Source organism: Grus americana, chromosome 7 (assembly GCF_028858705.1).
Source record: "Grus americana isolate bGruAme1 chromosome 7, bGruAme1.mat, whole genome shotgun sequence".
Taxonomy (NCBI): Eukaryota; Metazoa; Chordata; class Aves; order Gruiformes; family Gruidae; genus Grus; species Grus americana.
The window spans coordinates 14,499,463-14,525,606 of record NC_072858.1 but is presented as its reverse complement, the minus strand read 5'-3'; the positions used below and the strand labels follow the sequence as shown (position 1 = coordinate 14,525,606).

Below are 26,144 nucleotides of genomic sequence, written 5' to 3'. Positions count from 1 at the left end.
CAGACAGAGCTGAGAAGTGAACTCTGCTCAAGGTCATACTCAAGTCAAGGACAGAGCTGAAAAAAGAACACAGACACCCCTGTGTTCAGCTTATCTGCTCACGCAGAGGAAGACCACCACCATTCCTGCTCTGTATGTCTTGGCTCACAAATGTGTCATTTTATTGCCACCAATAGCTGAAATGTTTTCCCACGTCCCGTGAGGAAGACAAAGGAGATTGTAGGTTCTTGTGAAGGGTGTTGGGCTTTTCACCCAGGGAGTTCTTACCTGTAGTCCCAGGTACATGCCAGAAAGGACACACTGGTCCATCATTTAACATAACCACTTCTGTGATCACAGGCTACAGAAAAGCACATTGTAAGCAGCACGCTCTGGGCACATCGCGGTATCTTGGAGCGACTGGTTGCCTCCCAGCACCACATGAAAAGGGCTCCAAAGCAGCTCTTCCAAGAATACACTCTTCTTCCCAGTCTTTGCCAAGTCCCCACCACCCACTTCTCTACTGTTAATGTTTCCCTTGGGCAAAACCAGACATTTAAAGGTTTCCTTTCCAAATAGACTATTTTACCAAGCAATTAGAAAATATAAACTGCCTTTTCCACTTTGGGAAATATTTCTCTTGCAGATCGCTGCTGCTTTGACACAAATATATTGGTGATATACTAAATCAAAACCCAGTAAAGATGGTGATACAGCTCCAGCAAGAATTCTGCACCTGCAGGGCAGCCAATCGATACTGCATTTTTTCTCAGATGGGATTACCATTTATCTCTCAAAATCAATAAAATTTGACCTGTTCAGTGATTAAACCTGTATCTATGGCAACTTTCTGAAACCTCAGCAAAAGTAAATATCCTTTGGCTCATTCAGCAAGGGTCTCTTAAAGATAACATGAGTAAAATTCAACTTGCTGCTTCTCTTTGTGCTGAACTAGTTAGGGTTACAGAAAAAAAGGAGGGAGAAAAAACAAATAAAAAGCAAAAGTGATGAGAATGCGCCATTTGCAACATTCTCCCCATCTCTCAGCAAATATCTATCAGAGCAGAACAAGCGTATTTTAAAGTATCTAAACATTCAGGCTGGCACCCGGTGCACCATACTGAGCATGCAGCACATTAGATTCATGTGGTCAACTCGACCTTTAAAAGAAAGAGATGCAATACATAAAAACTCCTATGCCTCTGTTAACAGGCTCGCTCTCAACACCTGGAGTGAATCCTTCCTGCCCTCACTTGCACGGAGCACAAATTTCATAATAATGATACTCCACACTGAAAAAAAGCAAAACCAGAAAAGCCTAGGATGTAATTTTATTAGTGACTGTTAACATGCATTAACATAAATAATTGTCCATAAATGCCTGATGACTTTCTGAAAAGAAATCCAACACAGACTAGTACTAGACAAGCTTCAATAGTTTTTCAGTGAAACTTACCAGTTGTTTCACACCTATGGAAATGGTTGTTAAGGGTTCTCCTGGCTCACGCGTGCCACAGCCCGGTGGCAGGGCAGATCGGGGCTGGGTTCCCAACACCCATGGCAGTTACACATTGCCAAGGCAGTGCCCCGCCGTTTAGTGGGCCCAACTGCACGTTTCACTAGTCTCTTGAACCTGATCTTCTTGGTACACCAAATCGGTATTAAACACAGGCAGAATGCAACCAACATGAATCAAGGCTTGTGACTTGATGGTAACTTCATTCTGCATTTGTAAGGACTCGTGACACCAGGCCTCGCCGTCTCCTCTTGCTGAGAATTAGTGGATCTGTAAAGCAACTCAGAATTATGCTGCAGTACAAGTAGTATTGAAGTAGGATCTGTGTTAGCCATGACATCATTAAGTAGGTAACCAGAACATAAACCCAGAATTATTTCATCAAGTGAGGAAACAATAGTGGTGTCTGTAAAATAATGAACGAGTCCAAGCACATCCTCCCTCACTTCCAGAGCACGGAGCTGGCTCACCTCCCACGAGGGCAGAGATGCCACCGCATAGATGGCCTGTTGTTACAGCAGCTCTTCTATCATCAGGACCAAAAGCAACTGGAGGAAAGCCAAGGTTAAAAGGAGACCAACAGAAATAAAACAGCAGCAGGAGAGTTGAAAGAAGGATTGGCACATTTTAAAGCAAGCAGACTGATTATGCAGGAAACCACAGAGCCGGCAGATCAGCCTTGGCAATAGCCAAAGGTCACCCCCGTTGCACGCTGATGTACCCAGCAGAGCTCTGGGGGAGGCTGCGGGCGCTGGGGAGCGGATAAAACATTACTGCCTTCAGGGTATGCTTTACGGTGAAAGCAAGCAGGAGGTTCAGCCAGGAAATCTAAGCTAAGAATATGCTTTTTGAAGGCAGGTGAGGAAGAAATAAAGGGAGAAGCGGAGAAATGAGAAATAAGAGGTCACTAAGCATTCATACCAAAATATCACAGGCAATAGATCTTCAATCCTCCTCATTAAGCCACTGAAAGAACGAAGTAAGAAGTTTTGGCCTTCTGCATTTTAGCTGATGTGATTTACCCTACAGAGAACCTCTCTAAAGATATCAGAAGCCCTTTTTTTTTTTTTTAAAAAAAAACAAACCAACAAACTGACACTGACAGCACAGCCAGTGGCAGTAGTGTCATCTTGAGGCTATACAAGTCAGCAGTATCCTAGAATGACATTAATTCAAATTAACTATCAGCTTCTATATAACTGTTAAACTGCAGATAAGCCCTTCCATAGACATGTAGTTCAAGCCTGGATTAGGGGAGAATTTGCAACGTAAAATGTGACCATACTGCTGACTTTTTTTTTTTTTAAAGTCTAGAACTATACATAGAAAAAAATCCCATGAGAGATAATGAAAGATGAAGCGGCAGTACAAAGTATACAAGCCAGCTGGCTTGTATAAAGCCAGGATGATCAGAGAGGCAGAGGAAGATCTGGTTCACAGCAGACTTGGTAACAACAGCCATAAGCATGAATGAAAATAATCTAGAGGTGGCTTTGACAAAAAGATGCAGGTATTGAGGAAAAAAGGGGTCCTGTAAATACATAGGTTTACTTCTCCTGTACCTGTGTTGAAAAATCATCTTAACATCAGCACTGAACTATTTCTCACTGAAATCCTCATTGAAATGAGAGTCCCAGAAATTCCACATTCTTTCAGCTAACAATGCTGCAGTTAGCTCCAGTGGAGATTCTGGCATTAAACTACCCTTCACCATTCAACCACCTAATTAACATTTGTCACTCTAATAACCCCAGAGCACATCCAGCAGTTTCAATATTAACTGCTATAATTTTGAGGCTGACATAGGGAGCATGGCATGGAAATACGAGAGCTCAATTTTAAATTGGCTAAAATAAAGTTTATTTTACTGTTACAATATATAATCTCTTATCAACACAACTCACAAAGTGTTTACAAAATAATCTTATTTTCTGCTGCATTTTAAACACTACTTTTATACAAACTTTAAAGGTAAAATAGGAATTTGTAGCTAGAAATGTTTTTGTTACTTTTTTAGAAGCATCACAAGAATTACTTCAAACAAAACTTTTTTTTTTTCTTATGGTGTCATCTTCACAGACAAAACCAAACACTTATTGTGAAGACCTGAGGAAGGATTCATGAAAACTTTCTTTAGACAAAGGATGCCAGTCCTCTTCAGCTGACAGCCAGCAAGCATTTGAGCTACCTTGGGTGCCCTGAAACACCTTACAAAGGAACCTTCTCCCTTTCCCTATGCTGACTACAGGGAAGGGAGAGAACCTGGTGTGTAACCACAGCTTTCATGAATCCCCACATCGATGACCTAGTATGCAGCAAAACCGTAACACACAAAGCTCTGGTCCTTAATGCTGCACAAGAAACCACGGAATTGTTAAGCAGAATAGAATTTGAAGTGTTACAGTTGTCACAAACCTAGTAGTTTAATGTGTTAAAGTTACCTAATGTCCTCTGTGAATCTGGTAGTAACAGGCAAGTATTACATTACTCAGCCCTGGTCTCCCCTACAATGCACTAATACATATTAGAAGGAGTGGGAAAAACTACCATTTCCACTGCTGCTAGAAAAACATGTGCTAAAGTGAAAGGCTTTATGTTCCTGCCAGTCGAGTCAGTTAACAGATTTTACATGACAGCAGAATCACGCTGACAGTGATTATTTTACATACAGCAAGCAGGTAAAGAGGTGCTACTTGGGTTTTTTTCATGCATAGTTTAACCAGCTTACAGCCAGATCACCTCCATTAAGATTAGAGATGCATGATCCACCATTTGGTATAAGCCAAACTACCAGCAAATATATGTCCAGTGCAAACGAAATTGTCTTTCTTCAAGAAAAACAACTAAATTTAATGCTACTTCTCAAAAAACAACGCTTACGGTGTGTCATTTTCTACGTATTTTGGTCTGCATTTCTAAAGTTCCCTTCCTCTCCCCAAATAACATCCAAAGACAGATGATCCCATTACACATTTTTTTAGGCAAATGACTGTCTCCTCCCCAGAATAAGTTATACTGCCCACTGAAGATCATCCCTGAGAGCACTGTTCTAGCTAGACACTTAGAGAGTAAGCAATATCTCATCACTTAGAGGGGAGAAAAAAGGCTGTTGACCCCATGAGATCGTGTGGTTTTAGAAAGTAAAAAAATGCAGCTACTCTGAGCATTTAAATTCCCTGAGCTGAGTGGAATTTGAAGACAGTAATTTGTAACACAAAGCATAGCGACATGTATAGCTGTACGTACAGAAGCTGTAATTTTTTACAGTGGTAAAGTCAGACGTTAAATTACAAGCATACAGCAGTTCGTGGTGGTTCCTTTTAGTTGCTTCCTGTCACAGGAAATACAATGGCCTTCTTTGGTGAAAAACAGCAGTGAAGAAGCTTGATGACTTCAGATTCTTTTGCCTTCTGATATTCTAGCAATCTTTAAGTTGCAGTTAGCGGAGATACTACCAGGCCGTAGTGCAGTACAAGTAAACCATCCTAGAGAGAAGAGAAAGAAACTGTATCGTCATACCACTTCACTTTCTCCATGACATACTCTTTTTTTTCCCCTTGGGAATTCTTTTCAGACAGTGCCTATCAACACCTCTATGTTCTGTCTGGAAGATGACCTCTTATTAGAAAAATAGCCTCGTTTTGCCTCTAGTGCCACAAAGCTCTTTCAGCAGAAAATCACCCTAATTGCTGCTGTGCATAATTATTTTACTCTCTCTTCTACATTAGTTTCTTTAACTTTGTCTGGCAGCTAAATGGTGCCACTGGAAACAAAGCTACTGTTCTGGAAACACAAAGTGCAGTGTGTTATTTTCAAGAGAAAAAAGTGGAATGTGATGGTGAAAGAAAACAGTTTCATAACAAAGGAGAACACATTGCAATGGCAATACTTTGATCAATTTAGCCAACATGCTAATTTAGTAAGACCTGAAACTCTGCTTCTGACTACAGATTTTGTCATTTACTTAAAGAGGAATTAATATTCTAAGTCAGGAAAAGAGGGCACCAAAAGAGGAGCAAATTAAAAAAAAAATTTAAATGTAAGGTCCTAAGAATGGCCATATCAGGGCAGATCAAAGGGCTACCTAGCCCCATGGTGAAAGCTTAGATAAAAATAGATGAAAAGGGCAAGTACGCTACCTCCCTATAGACTTTTCCAATTTCAAAAGCCTTTCTCAGGAAGTTCCTGAGCCCTAAGTTTAAGTAGCTTTGTATCAAGTGTCTTCTGATGACTATTCTTCTATGAACTTGGTCTGTTGCTTTTGAATCTACAGACTTCTGGCATCCACAAGCCAAATCTAAGGGAAATCAAATCCAAATGCTTTGCATCACTGGACATGGTGACGTCAGTCATAAGATCAAGACCGAAGATCCAGAAAAAAGGGATTAAAATGTGGGCACTAAGTGGATCAAAGTATTCTTTTATAAGAACTGTCAAAACCAACCAGAAAGGTCATGTTGGAAAAGAAAGCACATTAAAACACCTATAGAAAAGACTATGTTCAGGCTACAGGAAATATACACCTTCCCTAACTACAGCCACAGGTGATACAAACAGCTTCAGAGCAACAGCAAATCTGCTCCGTGAGTCTCATGCAACTTTGCTTTCATTTAAAGGATGCTTACAATTACAAATGAGGGCCTAGTGTAGGTTAGATGCCAAATCAACCTTAACTTCAATGGACAAGAATGAAAAAAATCTGTTTTATTCCTGTGGTGTTAGTGCCAGCTCACTAGCTTTCCTTCATCTTCTCATCTTGTTAGTAATCAGAAATCCATTGCTAACTCCTAAAAGGATACAGGAGGAGACAGGAGCTTTAACTCACTCAGTGCCTAGTGTAAAATGAGATGACTACATTGCAATATGAAGATAGGATCCTGACTGTCCCTCACTCCTTGTTAGGCAGAACAGGTAATATGAAGTTACTTATGAACCTCTTGGCACATAGTATGTTGTTACATCTTCACAAAGGTATTCTTACTCCTAGTGCCTGTTAGCTACTTCAACAGAGAAAATTAGACACGCTCAAGCTTCTTTTTTTTTTTTTTTATAACTGTGGTCAAAACCAGTTTTTCCTCTATGGCAGTTTCTTAAAGTATTTATGCAAGAAGAAAATGCTACAATCTATTCTTTGTTGAATGAGTTTTTAAATGGTACAGTTGGCAGTAGGACTTTTAAATGAATTATCTATCTACATAGGAAATATCCCTGTTAAACCAAAGGCCAAAACCACTGCAATTCCCTCTGTACAAAAACAAGCTGAAAGTGAACCCAGTAATGGCACTGCTTACTCTGTAATTATTCACTTTTTAAGTATCAGACATTTCTATATATGTGCAGCTGCTTTCTCTAGATACAGTTCTTAAAAGGAAATCCAAACAGAGAATGAGCTCTCACTGCTTACTAAAAATCTCAAATCAGGCTAACTCAGACGCGCCCAAAAGAAAAGCAATATGAAATACAATCCCTTCTTATAGTACAAGTCTCCAGTGTTCTTGATCATATGTTTGTGAACCTGACCTAAAAAAAAAAACAACCCAAAACAAAACAGGAAAGGATCCCACCTGTTACACCCAACTATAAACTTTAGAGTGTAACTGACAGACAGAAAGATCATAGTATATAGACCTTTTCACATTTTAAGAGCAGCAGCAACAGAAAGCGCCCCACTTTCCAAATTCAACATCCCCACAGCAAAGAGTAAACCACTTCTACAGCAGATGTGTGCAACATGGTCACAGTAATTAAATTATATCACAGCTCTTACTGCCTAGTTCAGGAGAGACCAAAAAAATACAATGGCATTCGGTTACAAAAAGGTGAGCGCTACAAAGAGAGCATTATAATCTGCAACACCTCCTGGCCAAGGGCCAGGGATATAAAGGAAGGTTCTCTTTTTAGCTTTTCCCACGGGTGAGCTCATTATGGCCATCAGTGATGCAGAGCTCTGAGAAGGCCAGTTTCAGACAAGTGAAAATAACTAGCAGCTTAGATCATGTTGCATTTGTGCAGCAGAGGGGAGGAAGGTAATACAGGGAAGAAATTATAGTCCTATATAGTTAATAAGCTTCCTTCCTCAGCTACTTGATCGGTCTTAGTTATAGGCAGATCTCAATGTCTGCTAACAAAATTGGTTTTACACTGTTTTATAAAAAGAAGCAGCTTTTCTTAATTTTTATAAATTCTGTGCAGAAATTTTTTTATGTTTTTGCCCTAGACAAATTAGCTAGAAATTGTATTTCCAGCTAATTAAAAAGATTCAACCACCCAATTTCAGAAATGTTAAAATATCTTGAGATCTACAAGATTAGACAAGATTTTTTCCCAAAACTTTTTTTAGCCTTCTATCAACTACTCAAACTAATATGTTAATTGTTTACATTCAACCACTAAAATTAGTTGCCTATTTACTCCACTTTAAACAACCCAAACAGGTTACTATGGGGCCAGTATCAGGAATATTTATTTTACCATCATATCATATTTGATCTCCCCGCACTTGTTGGAAAGGCACATAGTTATTCAGAACAGCTAAAACCCTGTTAGTTTGCACCTACAGGAGACTTTAATTTACTGAGGCTCTAAGGCAACACTACACAGTTACTTAGTAGGAAAAAAACCCAACCCAACACCCAAAGTCTTCACAAAATAATCTTGAGCATTTAAGAACCCTTCAGAAGGAGTAAAAGCCCCTAAAAAGTTAGGGTGATCATGGCCCAGAAAAATAAATCACATACAACGTATGTTATGCTGCATTGCATTGGAAGGAACTTCCAATGTAATTGCTGCCACAGAATGCATATTAAAATTAATGCCTTTGGCAAAGAGAAACTTATCCGCATTTTTTAAATCACTTTTCTCAGCAAAAAGAGTAACTGCTGACATGAATGAACTTGCAAGTGAAAAATGCGATTCAGAAGAGCAGTTATTTTTCTCCTCTAACAATGACTGTACTCATCTAAATAGAAAAAAAAAGTTTATTCCTTTAAATGACTTTGTATTGCCTAAGTAGCTACTGAAGCTGTTTTCTTAGTATGAAACATCTACAATGAATCTCAGAAGCTGGTAAATGACAACAGCAGTTTTGAAGAGCGTTTCAGCATCCTAGTGAGAGCTGTTAGGGGCATTCCAAGGTCCAACACTGGTTTGGAAAGGCTGGGAGGTTATGATGGCACAAGATGCCCTTGGAGCTTAATGTAAAATCCATCGATTGTTCTTCTATAGTTGTAGTCTCACTGGGCCAGAACAATCATGCCCCTCATTGAATTTCAGGTCTTGGTGAAAAAGAAACAACCCTTACCATTTTTAGACTTGACCTATTCATCCCCCCCCCCGCCCCGATAATTATCTAAAAATATTTTCCAAGGTTTTTTAATCCTAGAAATGCATCCTCTTGATTTCTGCAAAATAATATAATGTGACACTATAAAACATGAAAATGTCACAGCTACTTCAATATCAAAAAAGAAGCAACTGTAGTTTATTTGCACCATTCCTACTGTAACTATTTGGCATCCCAAGAGGTTTTGTAATGAAATGAAGAAAAATGAAGGATGAACCTGATCTTTCAAATTCCCTGGCAAAAGCGCCTATGAAAGCACAAGACTTAACAAAAAGCAAAGATCTTTTTCTGTTTGCCCAACACAGCAGGCTTGTGAGAATTCATCACTAGGATACTGATTTTGTAATAATGAGACTTGAAACATCACTAGAGAACGCATTCCGAGACAATCGTTCTCTTTGTGGAGCTGCTGACTGGTACTTAGCTACTAAACATCAAATCAGGCAGACCCAATTCTGACATGAAATGAAAGACACTGAACTTCAAATAGGCAGACCCATTTCTGACAAGAAATGAAACCGATGCGTTTTTCCTTAAAGTGCTTCCCCAAGAGCATTTTTCATACATTAAAAGCTTTTGTGCTAAGATGAAGACTAAAAGCATGTACATTTGACTATACCCATGGACTGAGAAATAAATCATCCCCCTGCTATTTACTGCAGCTTTTAGTAGAGGGCACTTCCATCACCACGTGTCAATTGCTGTATTTACTTACAATGAATTCATTACATTAGAAGCAAGTTTGTTACCAGTGCTGCTTCCTCCTGGCTTCTATCACCAGCTCCCCAAAGCAGGTTTAGTTACATTTTCTTCATATTATTATATAAACAGCTAAGGCATCAAGTACAGCATTTATTCCCTTTGACTGCAGAAACTGAGGTACACACCACAAGCCTCAAACATTTTTAATCTCTGCCAACACCGCAGCATGAGCCACATTATATCTGCCCTGACTGTGGAATCCCTCCTAGTTACTCAGATCAGGTACAGGTGATGCAATGTCCAAGATACCTTGAAATCAGCTTTCCGCTTCTTGCCCCTGACACAGAAGCCCTCTTGTAGCATGAAAGGGCTCAGCAGGAAATTTAAATGTAAAAGACTGTGCACGTGTACACACAAGAAGAAAACCGATTTTGCTACTATTTTAGCCTTTTTCCCTGCCATCTGCTTAGATTGCTTTCCAAATAAAATACCAATCTAAATCCTATTTCTTGCCATTGCATAAGATCAAACATTAACTTTTCAGACTTCCAAGTTTAGATTAATATACAGGTTACCATACATCACAATTTTACATGTGTCTTACTACGCTTTGGGCAGACTACTTCATTGTTTTTGCTGCACTTTTAAAATGGTTTGACCCTTCCAATTATAACTATGCTTGAAAAGTATTTTTTTTAATTTTCTTGGGAATCTTTCTTATTTGCAGAGCCAGCAGCGCTTAAGACAGTAAGTTATCAACAAGAAAGTTGTCTATACAGTCATGCTGTGACCAGGGCTGGTATAATATGCATTAAACATATTAATTGCATTCATTACTGGTTTGTGCTGTTATGAGCAAGTTTATTCCCCTTACACAGTCACAAGGCTAGCCTAAACTTGGGATGCTTCAGTCCTTTTATTTCTTGCAGAGATGCAATCACCAGAGAGGAAAACAAGGAATGTTAATTGAAAGAAAGGCTGGTATAGTTTATCATTGATAAGATAGCAGGTTGCTTCATAATAGAAAAAACCCAACATAACACAAAAACGTCATATCCAGAACATCATTAAACCATCAAGAACACTCTTAGCACATGATATACTTCTTAACTCTATTTACAATATAAAAACCATTTTGTATAAGCTGGAGAGATTTTTGTTTAAGCAACTTCTTCAGACAAGCTGGTGCTAGCTGATAGCTTAAGAAAGAAGTTTTCTATTTTAAAACAGAAAACCTAGAACAAAGGCCCACCTGCCACACGTACCTGTACTGCACTCTCTCCTATGGCTTGACGAATTTCCCTCAGTGTCTGGTAGTGTTCTAGCAGGTGATCACCACATATTATGTCTACCTGTGAAAGAGCACAAATATGGTCAAGTTCAATCTACTTTTGGACTAGCAAAACAGTATTTAAGCCCTTGAAATTTGATTAGAAGAGTTCAATTCCAGCATGTTAGAAACTAAAGCCATCTTTACCTCTGCTGTCCAAATGCATTTTGCATGCACAGCACTACTGCACTGCCCTAATGCCTCTCACCCCATGCCCCTGACATGGAGCTCACTTCTGGAACAGAGAGGACAGTTTATTGTTTCGCTCCCAGTTTGGTGCATCCACTGAAAAAAGCTGTTTATTAATAGCTGTGATGAATTTAATGGGAAATTAGATCACATATTAAAACAATCCCACAAACATCCAGAGTCATTCATCAGTTGCAAAAGAGGGCAAGTGGTCTGTGACACTGAAAAAATGAGCCATTGCCACCCTCATTCTTATCTTGAGTGAGAAAATACGTGAATAAGTCTGCTTAACACGACTGTTTGGAAGAAGTGTTTTAATAGAAAAGAACAGCTCACTGTACACCACTGTCAGCAATTACTTCACAGGGTCCTCCTTCAAAATGCAATCAATACTTCCGTGATGCAAGTCAAGGGCATAGTCAGCAATTCTAAGCAGCGTTCTCTACTGCAGCTAAACTATGTCAATGATGTCTGCAATATTAGAGGAGGCATTTTTGTTAAGTAACTGCCCACAAAACCAGTAATTTTTTTGGAAAAAAAATATCATAATAAGGTATTCTGAATTCTTTGCCTTGACTAAGAAAAATAAGCTTCTTTATAAAGTTACTATGAATTTATTGTGTATAATGTAAATCCAGTCTCTAGCATTCCAAATTAGAGCAGCTAACACAGCACTGTTTCTCAACTGTACTGTGGTTACATTTTCCTTATGAGCAATTTCTAGATATGGAAATGAGAGGGCTCTCATCTATGAATTACAATGAAGAAACCTCAAAATTAAAGTTAAGAGCACTGACAATGAACTGTCCCACAGCTTTCTGCAAGGAAAACGTATAAGCTTTGCCACTGCAGTAGTCAGGGAGCATACTGCAATATCATTACGTATTCTCTCATACGGTGACTTTCCACTATAGGATGCACTCTGTGCTTCAGCTATTTGTTTCCCCTGGATTTATGCTCTTCTGTATGCAGACCCACTCTCTCTCTCCTGTTCTTCATGAAAAGATTCAGGATGATTTATGCCTCATGCTGGTAGACCATGTTGTTCTGTGAATCAGGAACATAGGAATTCAACCCCTTAAAGGCTCAAAAAGGGCAAATTTTCTTCACCATTTGTATAGTATGAGAATGATATGGAATACTCTGTTTATGTTAGGCTGAATCTTAATGTGCAGAAGATGTAAATTGCCTACTATTACTTCTGCTTTTAGCTTCTAGGAGGAAACCAGCAAGTAAAAACTAATCTGGACATAACATTAAATATTGATATTGATCCATATATGTCCGTACATGTGTCTATATTTAACATCAACATTTGATGTATTTACCACAGAACCTGAAATATATTTTTTTTCTTTTTGAAAGCTGGTGACAGTTATTTCTGCTGTTTCCCATTCATTCTAGCCTCTAGTTATTACTACAGGAAGACAGACATGTCTGCTTTGCTTTCTAATGATATGAGTTTAATTACTTTTGCTTTATAAGCTTACTTTTATGATTTTTACACTATGAGGCACTGAAAACTCAACCCTGCTCCTACTGAAACATGTATTTTATATATTCTACAGAAAATCTAATCTATTTGCCCAATATAGGATGCAAACATAGTGACAACTGCTGACAATCTTTCAAAATAGAATCAGAATGCTTGTTTGAAAATATCCCACTGTCGATCCTGCTTCTCCAGTTTCAAATGATATTCATTAAAGATCCAGTGTCTTCTAATAAACCGAGAAGAGTTTTTCACATTTACCGTATTAGAGTGCTCTGAATACCAAATGCCTAACCTCCTCATTCCAGCACCAAAGCCTGAATTTCTGCTTGCTAATTGTTATGCTAGGATTCATTCTATAAGGACAAGAGAATAAAGCTGAATAAATCAGTTGAAGTGTATCTCAGAGGAATCTCTGTGACATACAGGAATGAATATATTCTATTACAAAAGAGGTACCAGCAACACAAGTGCTATGAATTTACTACAATTTCAAGTGACTGGCAAACTTGAAGCCAGCTAGTACTGATAGCTAATGAATCAGCAGTAAATGTAGTTTGACCTTTTGCTGAAAGGAAACATGAAGATGCAGCTGCCAAATACTCAGTCACTTCTGTTAAAATTCTTATTAAAATAAAGTAGCCTTTCCATTATGCCATTTATTTTCATTAGGTGGCATGTCTGCTATTAGAGCTATTTCTCTAAAAGCCATGATAACAGACAGTTATAAATTAGTACTCACCAAGTAAGACAGAGATAAAAATGGAAAACTTTCATGTAAGAGACATCCCACATAAGATTCACCCCAAAGGGGAATTTGGCCCAGAAGGCAGTAGACCTCAATCAACAGTTTCTATGCCAAGCCATACTATCCAGGGAAGGACAAGGAAAACACAAAGTTTTAGAAATTGACATGAGTACTTGGGCTAGTTATGCAAAAAGCTGGCAAAGCTTTCCATTTCCTCTAGCTGCTATTTACTTTTCAAAGCTACTAGATACTTCTATTCAGGGTCTAAGACTGGCACAAAGAAACTGCATCAACAACTGCACAGCATGAGCACAGACTTTCTTCCAATCTTTCCCCAGGCTGCAGTTTACGCACACTTTCAGGAACACACATCTGATTGTGAAACATTTTCATACCATAAGCTATATTAATGCATTCAAAGCAACTGAGCTGCAAGTCTTTCAACAGTCTCTCTCTTGTCCTCACAAGAAGGAATAGCAGGAAGGGATAATGTTGCTGCAAGATGACCTCAAAGGAAATAACGCTTTAAAGAAAACTCATTTTCTCCCCACTCTCCAGCAGATCACAAACTATACAGATGTGCATCAAATGTTGAAGCCGAGTACCTAATGGATTCCAAACACCATAGCCGTATGTAGCTCAAATTAGATGTTAGCTTAGTTACTACTAGCAATTCCAGTTGCTCAATTATTTTCACCCCTGCAACAAATTCCAGCAAGAACATTCAAGAGAGACTTTGTAATTAGAAATATATATAAACACATACAGAAAATCAATTGCTGCCTGAAGCATAGAGATCAAAAAAGTGGTAGATAAAAATAAATGAAGTCTTAACCTTTCAGATAAATTAGGAAATTTAAATCATAAACCATTTGCAAACTCGAATACATAAGTCTGAAAATAATTTGAGGTCTCAGACTAGGAAAAAAGAAAAAAGGCTGTGGCTTCAAAAAAGCATTTTAACCTTTTAAATATACTGACACATATGAGTCAGATGGCTTATTTCACATTTTCATTAACCTCAATCCAGTCCACTTGTGCAGGTCAATGAAGAAGGGCAAATATTAGCTAATATTCCACATGAACAAATTAAGTCCAAGAGCTCAAAGTACAGTCAGTAGTTCAGAAGAATGAATAACATACTTTCTGTCACTGGGTCACTGAATTGGCTGTAACAGGGAACAAGTAAAACATTCTCAAATAATATGTTTGCATCCTGTCAGACTAAGCTGATATTCAGTAGGAGCTGACTGCATTCTCAAAATAACCACACCTAGCATGCTTACTAGACATTTGTGCTGGGATAGAGTTAATTTTCTTCATAGTAGCTGGTATGGGGCTATGCGTTGGATTTGTGCTGAAATCAGTGTTGATAACACAGGGATGTTTTTGTTACTGCTGAGCAGTGCTTACACAGAGCCAAGGCCATTTCTGCTTCTCACTCCACTAGTGAGTAGCTGGGGGTGCACAAGGAGTTAGGAGGGGACACAGCTGGGACAGCTGACCCCAACTGACCAAAGGGATATGCCATACCATATGACATCATGCTCAGCATATAAAGCTGGGGGAAAAAGAAGGAAGAGGGGGTGACTTTCAGAGTAATGGCATTTGTCTTCCAAAACACCCGTTACACATGATGGAGCCCTGCTTTCCTGGAGATGGCTGAACACCTGCCTGCCCATGGGAAGTGGGGAATGAATTTCTTGTTTTGCTTTGCTTCCTTGTGTTGTTTTTTGCTTTACTTATTAAACTGTCTTTACCTCAACCCACAAGTTTTCTCACTTTCACTCCTCCAATTCTTTCCCCCATCCCACTGGGCAGGGAGCAAACAGCTGTGTGGTGCTTGGCTGCCAGCTGAGGCAAAACCATGACAACATTTCAACAATGAAAGCAAGAATGCTGTTGATATACTGAGGAAAGAAAGGAGCAAAGACTCTGTGCCCTCCTTACACTCAAATCTTTTCAAGACCCACGTAAGGCATAATTCAACATTGGCATTAAGTTTTCTGTAGATAAACATGGGAAAAAATACTGCGAATGCAGTGCATTTTAGCTCAATAGTGCCTGAAATGTGTGTTTCTGAAAGAAATTTCCTAGCTTTCCAACAGAATCTAGTTTTGGACCCCAGTTCCAAGTGCACAAAACTCATGACGTTATATATAAAAAGCGATTATTTTAGGTAATGAAGAACTGGAGAGAGATAGAAATCAAGATTAAAGAAGTAATATTAAAAAGAAAATCTTGTTGTACTAAGTTAGTATCCATTTCTTCTTTAACATACTTTGGGGAAATGAACCACTGCAGTCCTCAACTCTCTTCCAAATTTCTACAGCAAACTAAAAAAGCAGCCAAGCACCCTTTACATTTATATTTTTTGCACATATGGTTTGCAACATATTTCCCTAAATTATTCTGCCTGTGCTAATTTATATTCAGTTTCTCCCTAATTTTGTTTTACAGTTCGTCTTATTATCCATCTGGGGAAGTTGAAGTAAGACATAACTTATTATGCTTATTAATCTTCAATGACATATCCGACATCTCTTTCACATTCTGCATGTTTACCAATGAACCACCAGCTTCAGTTCTGCATACTACAATGAGGAGCTGACAGCTCAGTACACACAATCCTTTAAGTCCCCGTATGACAAAGAAATGATCAATAGGAAACCAGACAGGAAAAATACTTCCTGCTTCATTTCCCTAATTCCCTAATCTTTTTAAAATAAGCCTGAATATCCTCAAGAAATCAGTCAAGGCTTGTTTTGGCATGAAAATTGACTACAGGTTTCCAGTGATCAAAAAAATACTCACTGAAAAATAATGGGAACAGACCAGTTAAGAGGGGGAAAAAAGCAGCCAAAGGATCTGACCGTAGAAGCAAGCAGATCTACCATTTCTTCCAGATGGGCAGGGCTTGCACAGAAGAGGCAAAATGAGAAATAGCCAATGACTGTGCCTTGCTCCAGAATGGCAAACTGGATAATAGTAGAGACAAAAGTGACTCAAGCAACTTCTTGAGAAAGAAAGTCTATGAAACCACCAGCTTTTGAGACACAGTAACAGTTACCCCCAGCAGTGGATCATATCCTGTCTGGTGAAATCCAAGCAGAAAGTAATTAACAGGGGAAAAATTCTCATGTTATCTCTATTAGATGATCGCAAGATTGCAAAATCTGAAAGATATCCAACACACAGGCCTAGCTTGATTTTGAAAGATAGGTAACTGCAGTTTCCATTACGGATGCTCAGTGTTCCTGAAAATTGAGATTCTGATATACTAAAGAAAATCCAACCAAACATAACAATTCCTTCCCCTCAAATAAACAACTAATGCAAGAAGTTTCTGTAGCCTCATTTTGAGGATACTTTTATTTGTTCAGAATATCAAGTCACCACCACCTGAAAGCTACAGAGACTCTCCCCTGAGAGGAAACCAGCAAATGAAAATACATTACTTTCTCAGAATGATGAATAATTTATATCTGATTTGCCTTGTCACCACTGAAAAGTTAAGCAGCATGAATAGATACTCATTACTGAGGCACATAGTCAAGCTGTATTGTCTCAGACAGCTACTGCTGTATGAAAACACAGCCTTAACTCCAAAGCCAGCACTTAACTTCCATTTGCCTACGCACTTCAGTATCAGCTTGATTTACCAATAACTGACAGCTTTAAGAATTGTTTACACGTTAAGGAACTCCTGCACCTTCTCAACTGACTGGTTGCTAAAATATATTGAAGAATTGAAAACTAGTTTTGACATGCAATTTCTATCAAAATGGTTGAGAAATATGAAGTTAAATTCTTTTGTACCATATTTTGCTCCTTTGAATTCTTATTTGGACGCACATGCTCTTGTGAGACCCCACCTAGAGTACTGCATCCAGCTCTGGGGCTCCCAACATAAAAAGGACATGGACTTGTTGGAGTGAGTCCAGAGAGGGCCACAAAGACAACCACAGGGCTGGACCACCTCTCCTATGAGGACAGGCTGAGAGAGTTGGGGTTGTTCAGCCTGGAGAAGAGAAGGCTCCAGGGAGACCTTCTAGCACCTTCTAGCACTTGAAGGGGCCTACAAGAAAGCTGGAGGGGGACTGTTTTACAAGGGCAGGGAGTGACAGGACAAGGGGTAATGGCCTTAAACTGAAGGAGGGGAGACTTAGATTAGATATTAAGAAGAAACTCTTCTCTACGAGGGTGGTGAGGCACTGGAACAAGTTGCCCAGAGGAGCTGTGGATGTCCCATCCCTGGAAGTGTTCAAGGCCAGGTTGAATGGGGCTTTGGGCAACCTGGTCCAGTGGAGGGTGTTTAAGGTTCCTTCCAACCCAAACCATTCTGATTCTATGATTTGCATGCATACCTTTCATTTCAACAGTACATCTGCAGTATCATTCTTTCTTAGCCCTTGTTTGCTTCAACATTCAGTTAAATTTTACTGCTACTCAGCTCCTACCCCAGTCTCTGCCTTCATATCCTCCCACAATCACACACTTTCCTGTCTATATGCTCAGTTTTATCTTTGAAACAGCAGTATCTTTCAGCTTTGAATTTCATCTGCTGAAATCTTACATGGCACTTTAGAAACTCTATACAAATAATAAAGTATTATAATGAAAATTGAAACATATTGCAAATGAGTTGGGAGAATTGTTCCTTACAGATCACAACATTTCAAACATTTCATTTTTTAATCCTTACTGCATTAAAAACCTAACATTACTTCTAGACTCTAATGAACAATGGAAATGTTCTGTCTGAAGTGCAGGTGTTACATTGATCACAATGAACTTGTAAGTGCCACTACAAGTAGCATACCTGACAAGTAGGGTCCAGATCCATTTTTCTTCTGAGGAATTTCTCCACATGTCCAATTGTTGCCTCCCCTGAAACACGCACAAACTTCTTTTCCAAAGGCTGCAACGAATAAATGTAAGACTTTAAGACAATGTATGCTTTCAGCCATCATACATCATAAACCCCAAACCCAAGTGAAAGCCAAATAAAAGAGGAAGACAGCTTAAATTTTTGGACCCTACTCTGATGTACTTCCTGATTACCTCACAGGAAAAGGACTGAATATGTATTAAATAACTACTGACTTTAGTCCTATTTCACTGCTGAAGTACCAGAGAGTATTTGCTATTAATTCCACATAGAAATTAGTATTACACAGCATTTTAAGAACTTCTCCCTGCGCAAGAAGCACATGAGCCATTTCCTAAAGTCTCCTTATTTCCTCCAAACCAGGCTTGTGTACCAAACACAATTCAGATAATTAAAGTATGTCATTTTATAATGCAAGGAGCTTAAGTCCTTTAGCATTCTATAACTATTATGGCTTGGGCTGGAATCAATAGTCCATGAAATTCCAGAATCAATTAAAATATACTACTATGCAGAACACAAGGGCAAGACTGGTCTGAGTTCTTTTTGTATCATTTCTAAATACTTTCACAGCAAGGACTGCAATGACAAGACATTTGTTATGCCAGCTTCAAAAATTTTAATGGGTTTCTCTTCTAAGGATAAAATTTTAAACAGCTGACTGGTTATATGGGCAGCTAAGCTAAGAGGCACAAAGGAAGAGCAGATGACTGCATTCAGTGTGATAAATGGATTACCTTTTGTGTCAATTAATTGGATTTTTATGTTGACTTCTGAACAGCTGTGATTTACTATTCAGGTTCATTATATTCTTCCAATTTGAAAGAAGGGTCAGAGGGTCATGGACTCCTCTTGAATTCAATCATGAATTTAAATATGTATCCATGATAATTGTTGTTTTGGAACAGTAGTTTCATTTATTCATGTACAAGAGCTAGAAATGCCAGTCAGACCTGATCTAGGGAACCATGCTGCTGCAAGCTTGATGACGCTGAATTTATGCTTGCTGCATGTATAAATCACAGTTCATGGCCATGGACCTTGTAACCTGTTCTGTCTCCCCCATCCCCACTTAAAAAAAAAGTTTGAAAGCTTTTTATATATGAAGTTCAAAACCTAGTTCAGAAAAATAAGACAGATAAACAAGTAGTTGAGGACAGAGCAGTGCTAAAAATAGATCAGTGTATGTTTTGTGAGACATGGATACGGAAGAGGATTTGGAAGGTTGATGAATAAACCTCTTGGTCATGAAGTGGAATAAAAAAGCACCAAGATATAAAGTGTAGTCAAGAAAATAAGGATAGAAAGGAAGAAGAGAGTGAAACGCAGGGTTAACATACAGCAAGGAATCTGAAAATACTGTAGAAAAATACCAGTTAAAAAATGTGGTATTTCTTAAAACTCATATAGATGACATAGAATATAGACATAAGCTGAGTGGCACTTTAGTCTATAGATAGGATTATTTGCAGCACAGAACTATTCACTGTGAGTAATGGTGGGCAGCCTTTTATCTTCAACGTCCTCAGAACACTACGATTAAAGTGAGCAGGAATATTTATGGCTTAAAAGGAAAAAACAATACCACAAACACCACACACACAAAAATAATCCCTTTCATGAATCACAAACACTCCTTAATGATGTCTGAGCCACGTATCTTTTTTAAAAGGCAAAACTACTTGCATTAGAATGGCATGTTTCAGAAGTGTCTGACACAAATTTTAATATTACAACATGTAAGTTAATGTAATGGTTGAACTGTCTTACAGTCATTCTTATGTCACCCAAAATGAACAGGATAAAAAACAAAGCAGAAAGAAGGGCAAATATGAGACAGGAAGGATTGGAGGTGATACAAGGGCAAGAAGATGAAAAAAATAGTGTGAAATGTAAAGTTAAAAGGAGAAAAAATGCTGGGTAGGTGTGGGGGTGTAACAGATGAAGAAATTGACTGCAGACATTTTCAGGATCATTGCTCCTTTTCTACAGATTGTTTTACAAAACTATACTCATATTCCAACTCTGTGAAAATTCTTATTTCTGTATTTGAAAGTTTGAAATTGCCTCCTAAGCTCTGCCATGACAAATGTAATTACTATTAAAAATACTATGAATAACTGCAATCAAATCTAACAGTTCAGATTTGTGCCTGAAAATATACTGATTAGAAATCAACTCAGCTGAAAACATGAAGGAAATTAGTAAAATGGTACAATCAGGACAATTAATATTTAAGTTACTAACATTTTTTTTTCTCAAATTCTTCAACAGTAAAATTTTCCTGCTAACTGTATCAGTTAGGCATCTCTTACATTCTATTATTCTGTGCCATTCCATCTTCTGAGTCCTACAATTCCAATGCAATGAAAGATTAAATGCAACATATACTGAGTAATTTTAAATTACACCTCCTTCTTGCCCTTGAATGGAGTCTTGTTTTCGAAATGTTTAGCCAAAATAGTGGAATGACACACGGATCATCTCTAACTACAGCACATGAAATCATGAAGGCAGCAAACAATGTGCAGTTCCCCTATGAATTTGTACTGAAGTAGCTCAGTAAGAAGATCTGTATTGGAAGGAGAGCCATATTCTTTAGCAAGGATCGGGAACACTATTTCTTGTTTAGCAGCACAGCCACCGTTCAGACAACAAATATTGTTAGGGAAGGGATAGAGAAAAGGATAAGTTTTCTGCTGGCTAAGTAAGTGTATTATGCTGTCTAGACAATTTGTGTAATTTTTTTTTTAATACATTTAAGCACATAGCAATATACTATACTATTTTTATACCCCTGGCTATGCTTCCTTTGAATAACCTATGCAAGCTTTCCACTACAAATCTGGCTGGGATTAAACCACAACAGTATTTTACACAATGGCTACATCTTTGTTTAGGATGCTAATAAAAGCCACGGTAGTGCACCTTTTGGACAGTGATGCAAGAATAAGAAGCTAGAATCACCTAGGAGAAGTTTCATCAATATCGTTCTCCCACCAAAACTTTAATATGTAGCCTCAGAAGTACTCTTTTCCTATTCTGTGATGCTGGTTATGACTATGCTGATGAAATTCAGGCTGAAGTCAGTGTAAGAAAAACAAACTAAATTAAATACATTCAGGTTATACATATTTCTGAAGTAAATCATAAGAGAAAAATTCAAATCACATCTGCACCTTAAAATTCCCTGTGCCTTCGTTAGCTCTGAAAAACAAGAGAAGAGTAAACACAATCAATATTGCTAAGGTTAACAGTTATTAATACCCTCAAGCCTTTAATTATAATAGTGACTTATTGATTTAGTAGTCTGGCATATCAGGCTCTTCCTTTCATTAAACTAATACATGAAATAATATTAGACTGAACATATCTTTTTCTCCTACCCTTTATGTGGTACTCCGTTTTTCTTAGCTGAATTCAGCTATTTATGACTTTAAGTTTTGTCTACATGAAATAGAAAAAAACCAACACAGCCTAAAGCCATTTTTAAATACAACAGAATATTCATTTTCATAGGAATAGGTTGTAATATTAATGCTGCTTAAACATCCATACTTCTTCATCCTTGGCATTTGGAACTTTAACAGACAGTACCTAAGAAGTTGCTGACAGAACCTGCCCAACCATGGAAGAGGCTTTCTAGGCCAGTTGTTCGCCTTCCAGCCTATTTATATCACAGGATGAATGCTAATGCTATCTAGGAACTCAGGAAAGCAGCAGGTGTTTCTAAGAAAGGTGAAATACACACAAAGGTGGCAAATAACCAAATTCCCAGCTAGCTTCAGAGTTCATTGGTTTGCACAGTCTGATCTACTACTGATGATCTATACTCTACGCCTCCATCTTGTAGTGCAATGTATAAATTTCTCAATTAAGCCCAATTCACGACATTTCACTATTCTTGCATTGCATTAGCAAGTATGTGCATATGAGTGAGGAAAAAACCGCAGTATTTCACTGCACTGGATAGGGCAAAAAAAAAAAATCAAACATCACTATAAAATCAACTATACTTCTGATCATTTGATGTAGCAAACAAATGTATTTGGTTTTGCAGACCACACATTAGCATGGCGCTTCAAAGTACTGTAATTGAGTATCTCCACCTCTAAATACGTACCAGTTATCAGACAGAGTTAAGTAAAACTATTATCAACTTCTGCCACTGAAATGAAATTTAAAGTTACTACGAAACAAACATTGGAAAGCTTTTCCACTATGGCTGTAATTTTTCTTTGATAATGGTTCCACAGCCACAGATGACTTGTGTCTAAAGACACAATATAGACAGACTTTCAAAGTAACAATTTCTGCTGCCTGGTCCAATCCTTTTTCTTTATCCAAAATGCTTTCTTAATCTCTCATTGCCAAGATAAACTTTGATTCTGACCACTGAAGGGGAAAACATATTAACCTTTAAACAGATAAAGTATGAAAGATGATCAAAAGTTAAAAGAGTCACCAAAATACAATGCAAAGTAGATGCTGTTAAGCCATTATCTGGTGTGTTTTGTTTTTGTTGTTTTTTTTTTTTTTTTTTTTGTTAGAAACATTCTGTGCTTCCTGTCGTATAAGTAACAAAACCACAGTGGACAGTTTCACATAGTATAGATGGTATTTGCACAATATTACCTGCTTTGCTGTCAACACTGGAATGGAAGCTTGAAATAAAACTACCAGAAAAAAAAATACAACATCACAGATTCAAAAGTCATCTTGTTTCACAGACAGATACATGTTTACTAGTTTTGAGGTCTAAGTTGCCCGACATCTTCCTCTTGCTTTGAAAAAACAAAACCACACCTGCTGAGAATCACAGGAGGGGGGAAATAACCAGGAGACTTTCATAGTGGAGATCTAAACCAAAGTACTTTCACTACAGTGAGTTCAAACTGTATCTAATCCTGCAGTCAAGACAATCTAAGGAAGCTTTCCTATAGAGTCACCAAGAGTTCCAACTGGAAAGGGACATCCTTGGAACTAAAATCTAATTCCTGTTTTAAAGGTCACTTTACAGTGAAGTTATAATTGAGAAAGACATGGGGCAGTTGGTATAAAAGCATGCTCCTATGCCCCTTCACTCCACACGCTCCCCCTGCCACCTGCCAGGCCAGCACAGCAGTGGCCGGTACCCATCACAGGTCCCAGAACGAGCATCCTGCAAACTCCTATCTAGATGCTAACTTAATGAGATACAGTCACAGCCAAGGCAATAAAGGAAATGCATATACATTCCTAGCCCAAGATAAATGTAGGATAAATAGCATTAGATTTACTCTCTTCTACTGAGATTTTAGTCAAAGCCTTTTACCTTATGTCTGTATATATCCTTTTAATCATGTTTTACCCAATGGGGTAAAAAGCATGCCTAAGCACCAGGTCACTGGGACTCTATAATAATTACATCATTTGTTTTATACCACATTCATTAAAGGGAAAAAAGCCTTTGTGAGTACAATTAAAAACTATAAATTAAGTTTCAAGTGTACAATACACAATGGTCACACACTGAACAGCTATACAATGTCTTTGCTTTCCTTTCCTCTCTCCTGTTAAACACATGGCTCTTGGCTTTACTTAGAACAATCCTGTCCTTAACGCAAAAGCATTGATTTCCTGTCTCATGTCTTCAACACGTGAATGTAGTTCCATACCATCCTACTCAGCAGAATGGCAGTATAATACCTGGTTTAAAAAGAGGAACCTGAGACAGATTGTGTTGAAAGGTAACCAAGAACTGCAAGTGCCCAATTTGGGATATCCAAGGTTGGATTTGTCTGCAGAACACTCAATACTACAGTTTTCATCATGACTGCCACTGCTTTCAGCTGTGCTGGTGAGCATTCAGCACTTCTGCAAGTCAGGCAAACAGAAAACGAACAATGAAATTAAGTGAGTAGGTGGATTTTGCAAGGACATACTATAGAACAGTCAGCGATTGGTCCCTAGAAGTTTAGCTTGAAGATCTTCTGTTTTCTTCCTGCAATCCCACTTCTCATCCATTTAAAGAGATAAAGAAGCCATGTGATGGGCAACACTTAAAAAAAAAGGCAATAAACAACAAAAAAAAAAGCACACACCACCACGTACATGGCCAAAATTTCCACATGGAGGAAATTTGTTCTGTACTCTGAATAAACTAAGACACAGTGGAAATGCTGGACATAACATCTGAAAAGACTAGGACACGATGTCTACAAAGAGTGAGATGGTATGCTTTGCTGCTAGAATTTCCCAATTTCTGATGGCTTGACTTTACATCATTTGTGTAATAATTTGCTATGATTACCTACTGGAGTTCCCTGAACATTTTGTTCAGGCAAAGTCAGGCCAAAAGCAGGCACAATCAGGTTGAGGCGTAAGAGTTGCAAAAATCAAGCTGCTTCTCCCCCACAAATGAGGTTCTGCACTGTGTGGTGCTATCAGAGTAGCTACAGTTTTCAATCCTTTCTCAATTACCCTCTCTCAATCACTTACATAATAAAACTGCACATGGCCAAAGCAATACAATTTCTCCTTCCTGTATTCCTGAAAACAACTCAAGTATTTGGGCTGGATTTCCCCCTCTCCATCCATGACTAAAGGTGATTCCTGATACAAAAGCTTCAGCGTAATTCATTAAAGCCTAGGAAACTGTCAGGCAAACTTAACGGTAGACCACATTATTACCCCCAGCTATAACATTTACAGGAACACTGCTCTTGCTGCCCAGGCTGTAGTTGCAGTCCTAACAGTCAGCATGACTGGTACTGCCACCTACAGGGATTGAGGAAGCATAAGAGACAGGTATTTCATCATTCAGTTTACTGAGACTACACTACATTGTTAAAAATAAACTAAACACTTAAGTTTTAAAACTATGCTTTTTAGGAAGCTATTTTCTTAGGAAGACACCTTACACAATTATCTGTATCATCTAGTTATGCGTAGTTGGCTGCCACTATTGCACTGTAAGTTAAAACCAGCTTCCCCACCTGTTATTTGAGATGGAGGAAACGCACATTCAATGAAACTAAGAGCCAGTACCAGTCCAACACACACAAGCAGCACCCTCATGTCAGCCACTTGCTCCTACATTTGCCCACAACTCACCCAATGAACTCCAGAAGTATGGAGATGTCAAGTTCTGGTGGGATCCGGAACACGGAGCCCAGAACTTTTCGAGGTCTTCCTCTGCTCACTGGAACTGGCTGTGGGACAGCTAAAATATTCAAATAGCCAAAATGCAAACACAACTTGAAATAAAAGCAACACAGACACTAACATGCGCCAAGCAAAACAGATGACCTCACAAGGAAAAAGAGCCCATGCAATTCATCCTATTTTTTTAATTACTAAATCAGCTCTTTATACATTTCATGCTGTGTATCTGAACCAGCATTTTATTAGTTTCAGCATGGCACTTCTCCAAAAATATATTTGATAGTGATACCAAAAAAATCAGAATGATCACTCATCTGTCAACAGACTTCGAAGTTCTTATTTTTACTCTTTTATAACATCTATTATTTATTAAGGGCCAGAAAATAAAGTTAACACACATTTTATATACATTTCCTAGTTGTAGGCAAAATATAATCTGTTTTAAAAAAATCCAACTACAATCTGGATTTAAGTGCTGCCATTTCCATCTACTTTTGTAATTTGAGAACAGCGACAAGTTACAGTAATCAGACCACTAAGAATCCCATATTTCCAATACTACATATCTTTTTCAGTTGTGAGCTAGTATTTCAAGAAAAGCCCTTAGCAATAAATGGTATAGTAAATATTTCCTTAACAGTGTCCTCTAAAGTGATTACAGCTCACCTGGTTTGGGCACTTCTAATCCTCTTTCTTTATAGAAGTCATGCATTTGTTTTTTCTCTCCTGAAAAAAACCCACAAAACAACACAGTACAGAACAGATTGGAATGTTATTTCAGATGCTGAGAATATCCACAGAGTGTTCCA

At 38.2% G+C, this 26,144-nt stretch overlaps 1 protein-coding gene across 2 annotated transcripts in view; it reads right to left on the bottom strand.

Moving 5' to 3' along the window:
* Positions 1–2,571: 2,571 nt before the first annotated feature.
* The window catches only part of PCGF6 (polycomb group ring finger 6), a 28,036-nt gene continuing 4,463 nt past the window's right edge, over positions 2,572–26,144 (bottom strand). The window contains exons 5-10 of one of the 2 annotated variants that reach the window (XM_054832087.1): positions 26,002–26,061; positions 25,285–25,393; positions 21,369–21,396; positions 18,121–18,219; positions 10,805–10,891; positions 2,572–4,980 (exon numbers count right to left, since the gene is read on the bottom strand). In XM_054832087.1, the coding sequence (XP_054688062.1) occupies positions 4,924–4,980; positions 10,805–10,891; positions 18,121–18,219; positions 21,369–21,396; positions 25,285–25,393; positions 26,002–26,061 (440 nt within the window). In that variant the 3' untranslated portion in view covers positions 2,572–4,923. The remainder of the gene's footprint in view (positions 4,981–10,804; positions 10,892–18,120; positions 18,220–21,368; positions 21,397–25,284; positions 25,394–26,001; positions 26,062–26,144) is intronic. The other variant, XR_008577887.1, reaches the window with a different exon arrangement.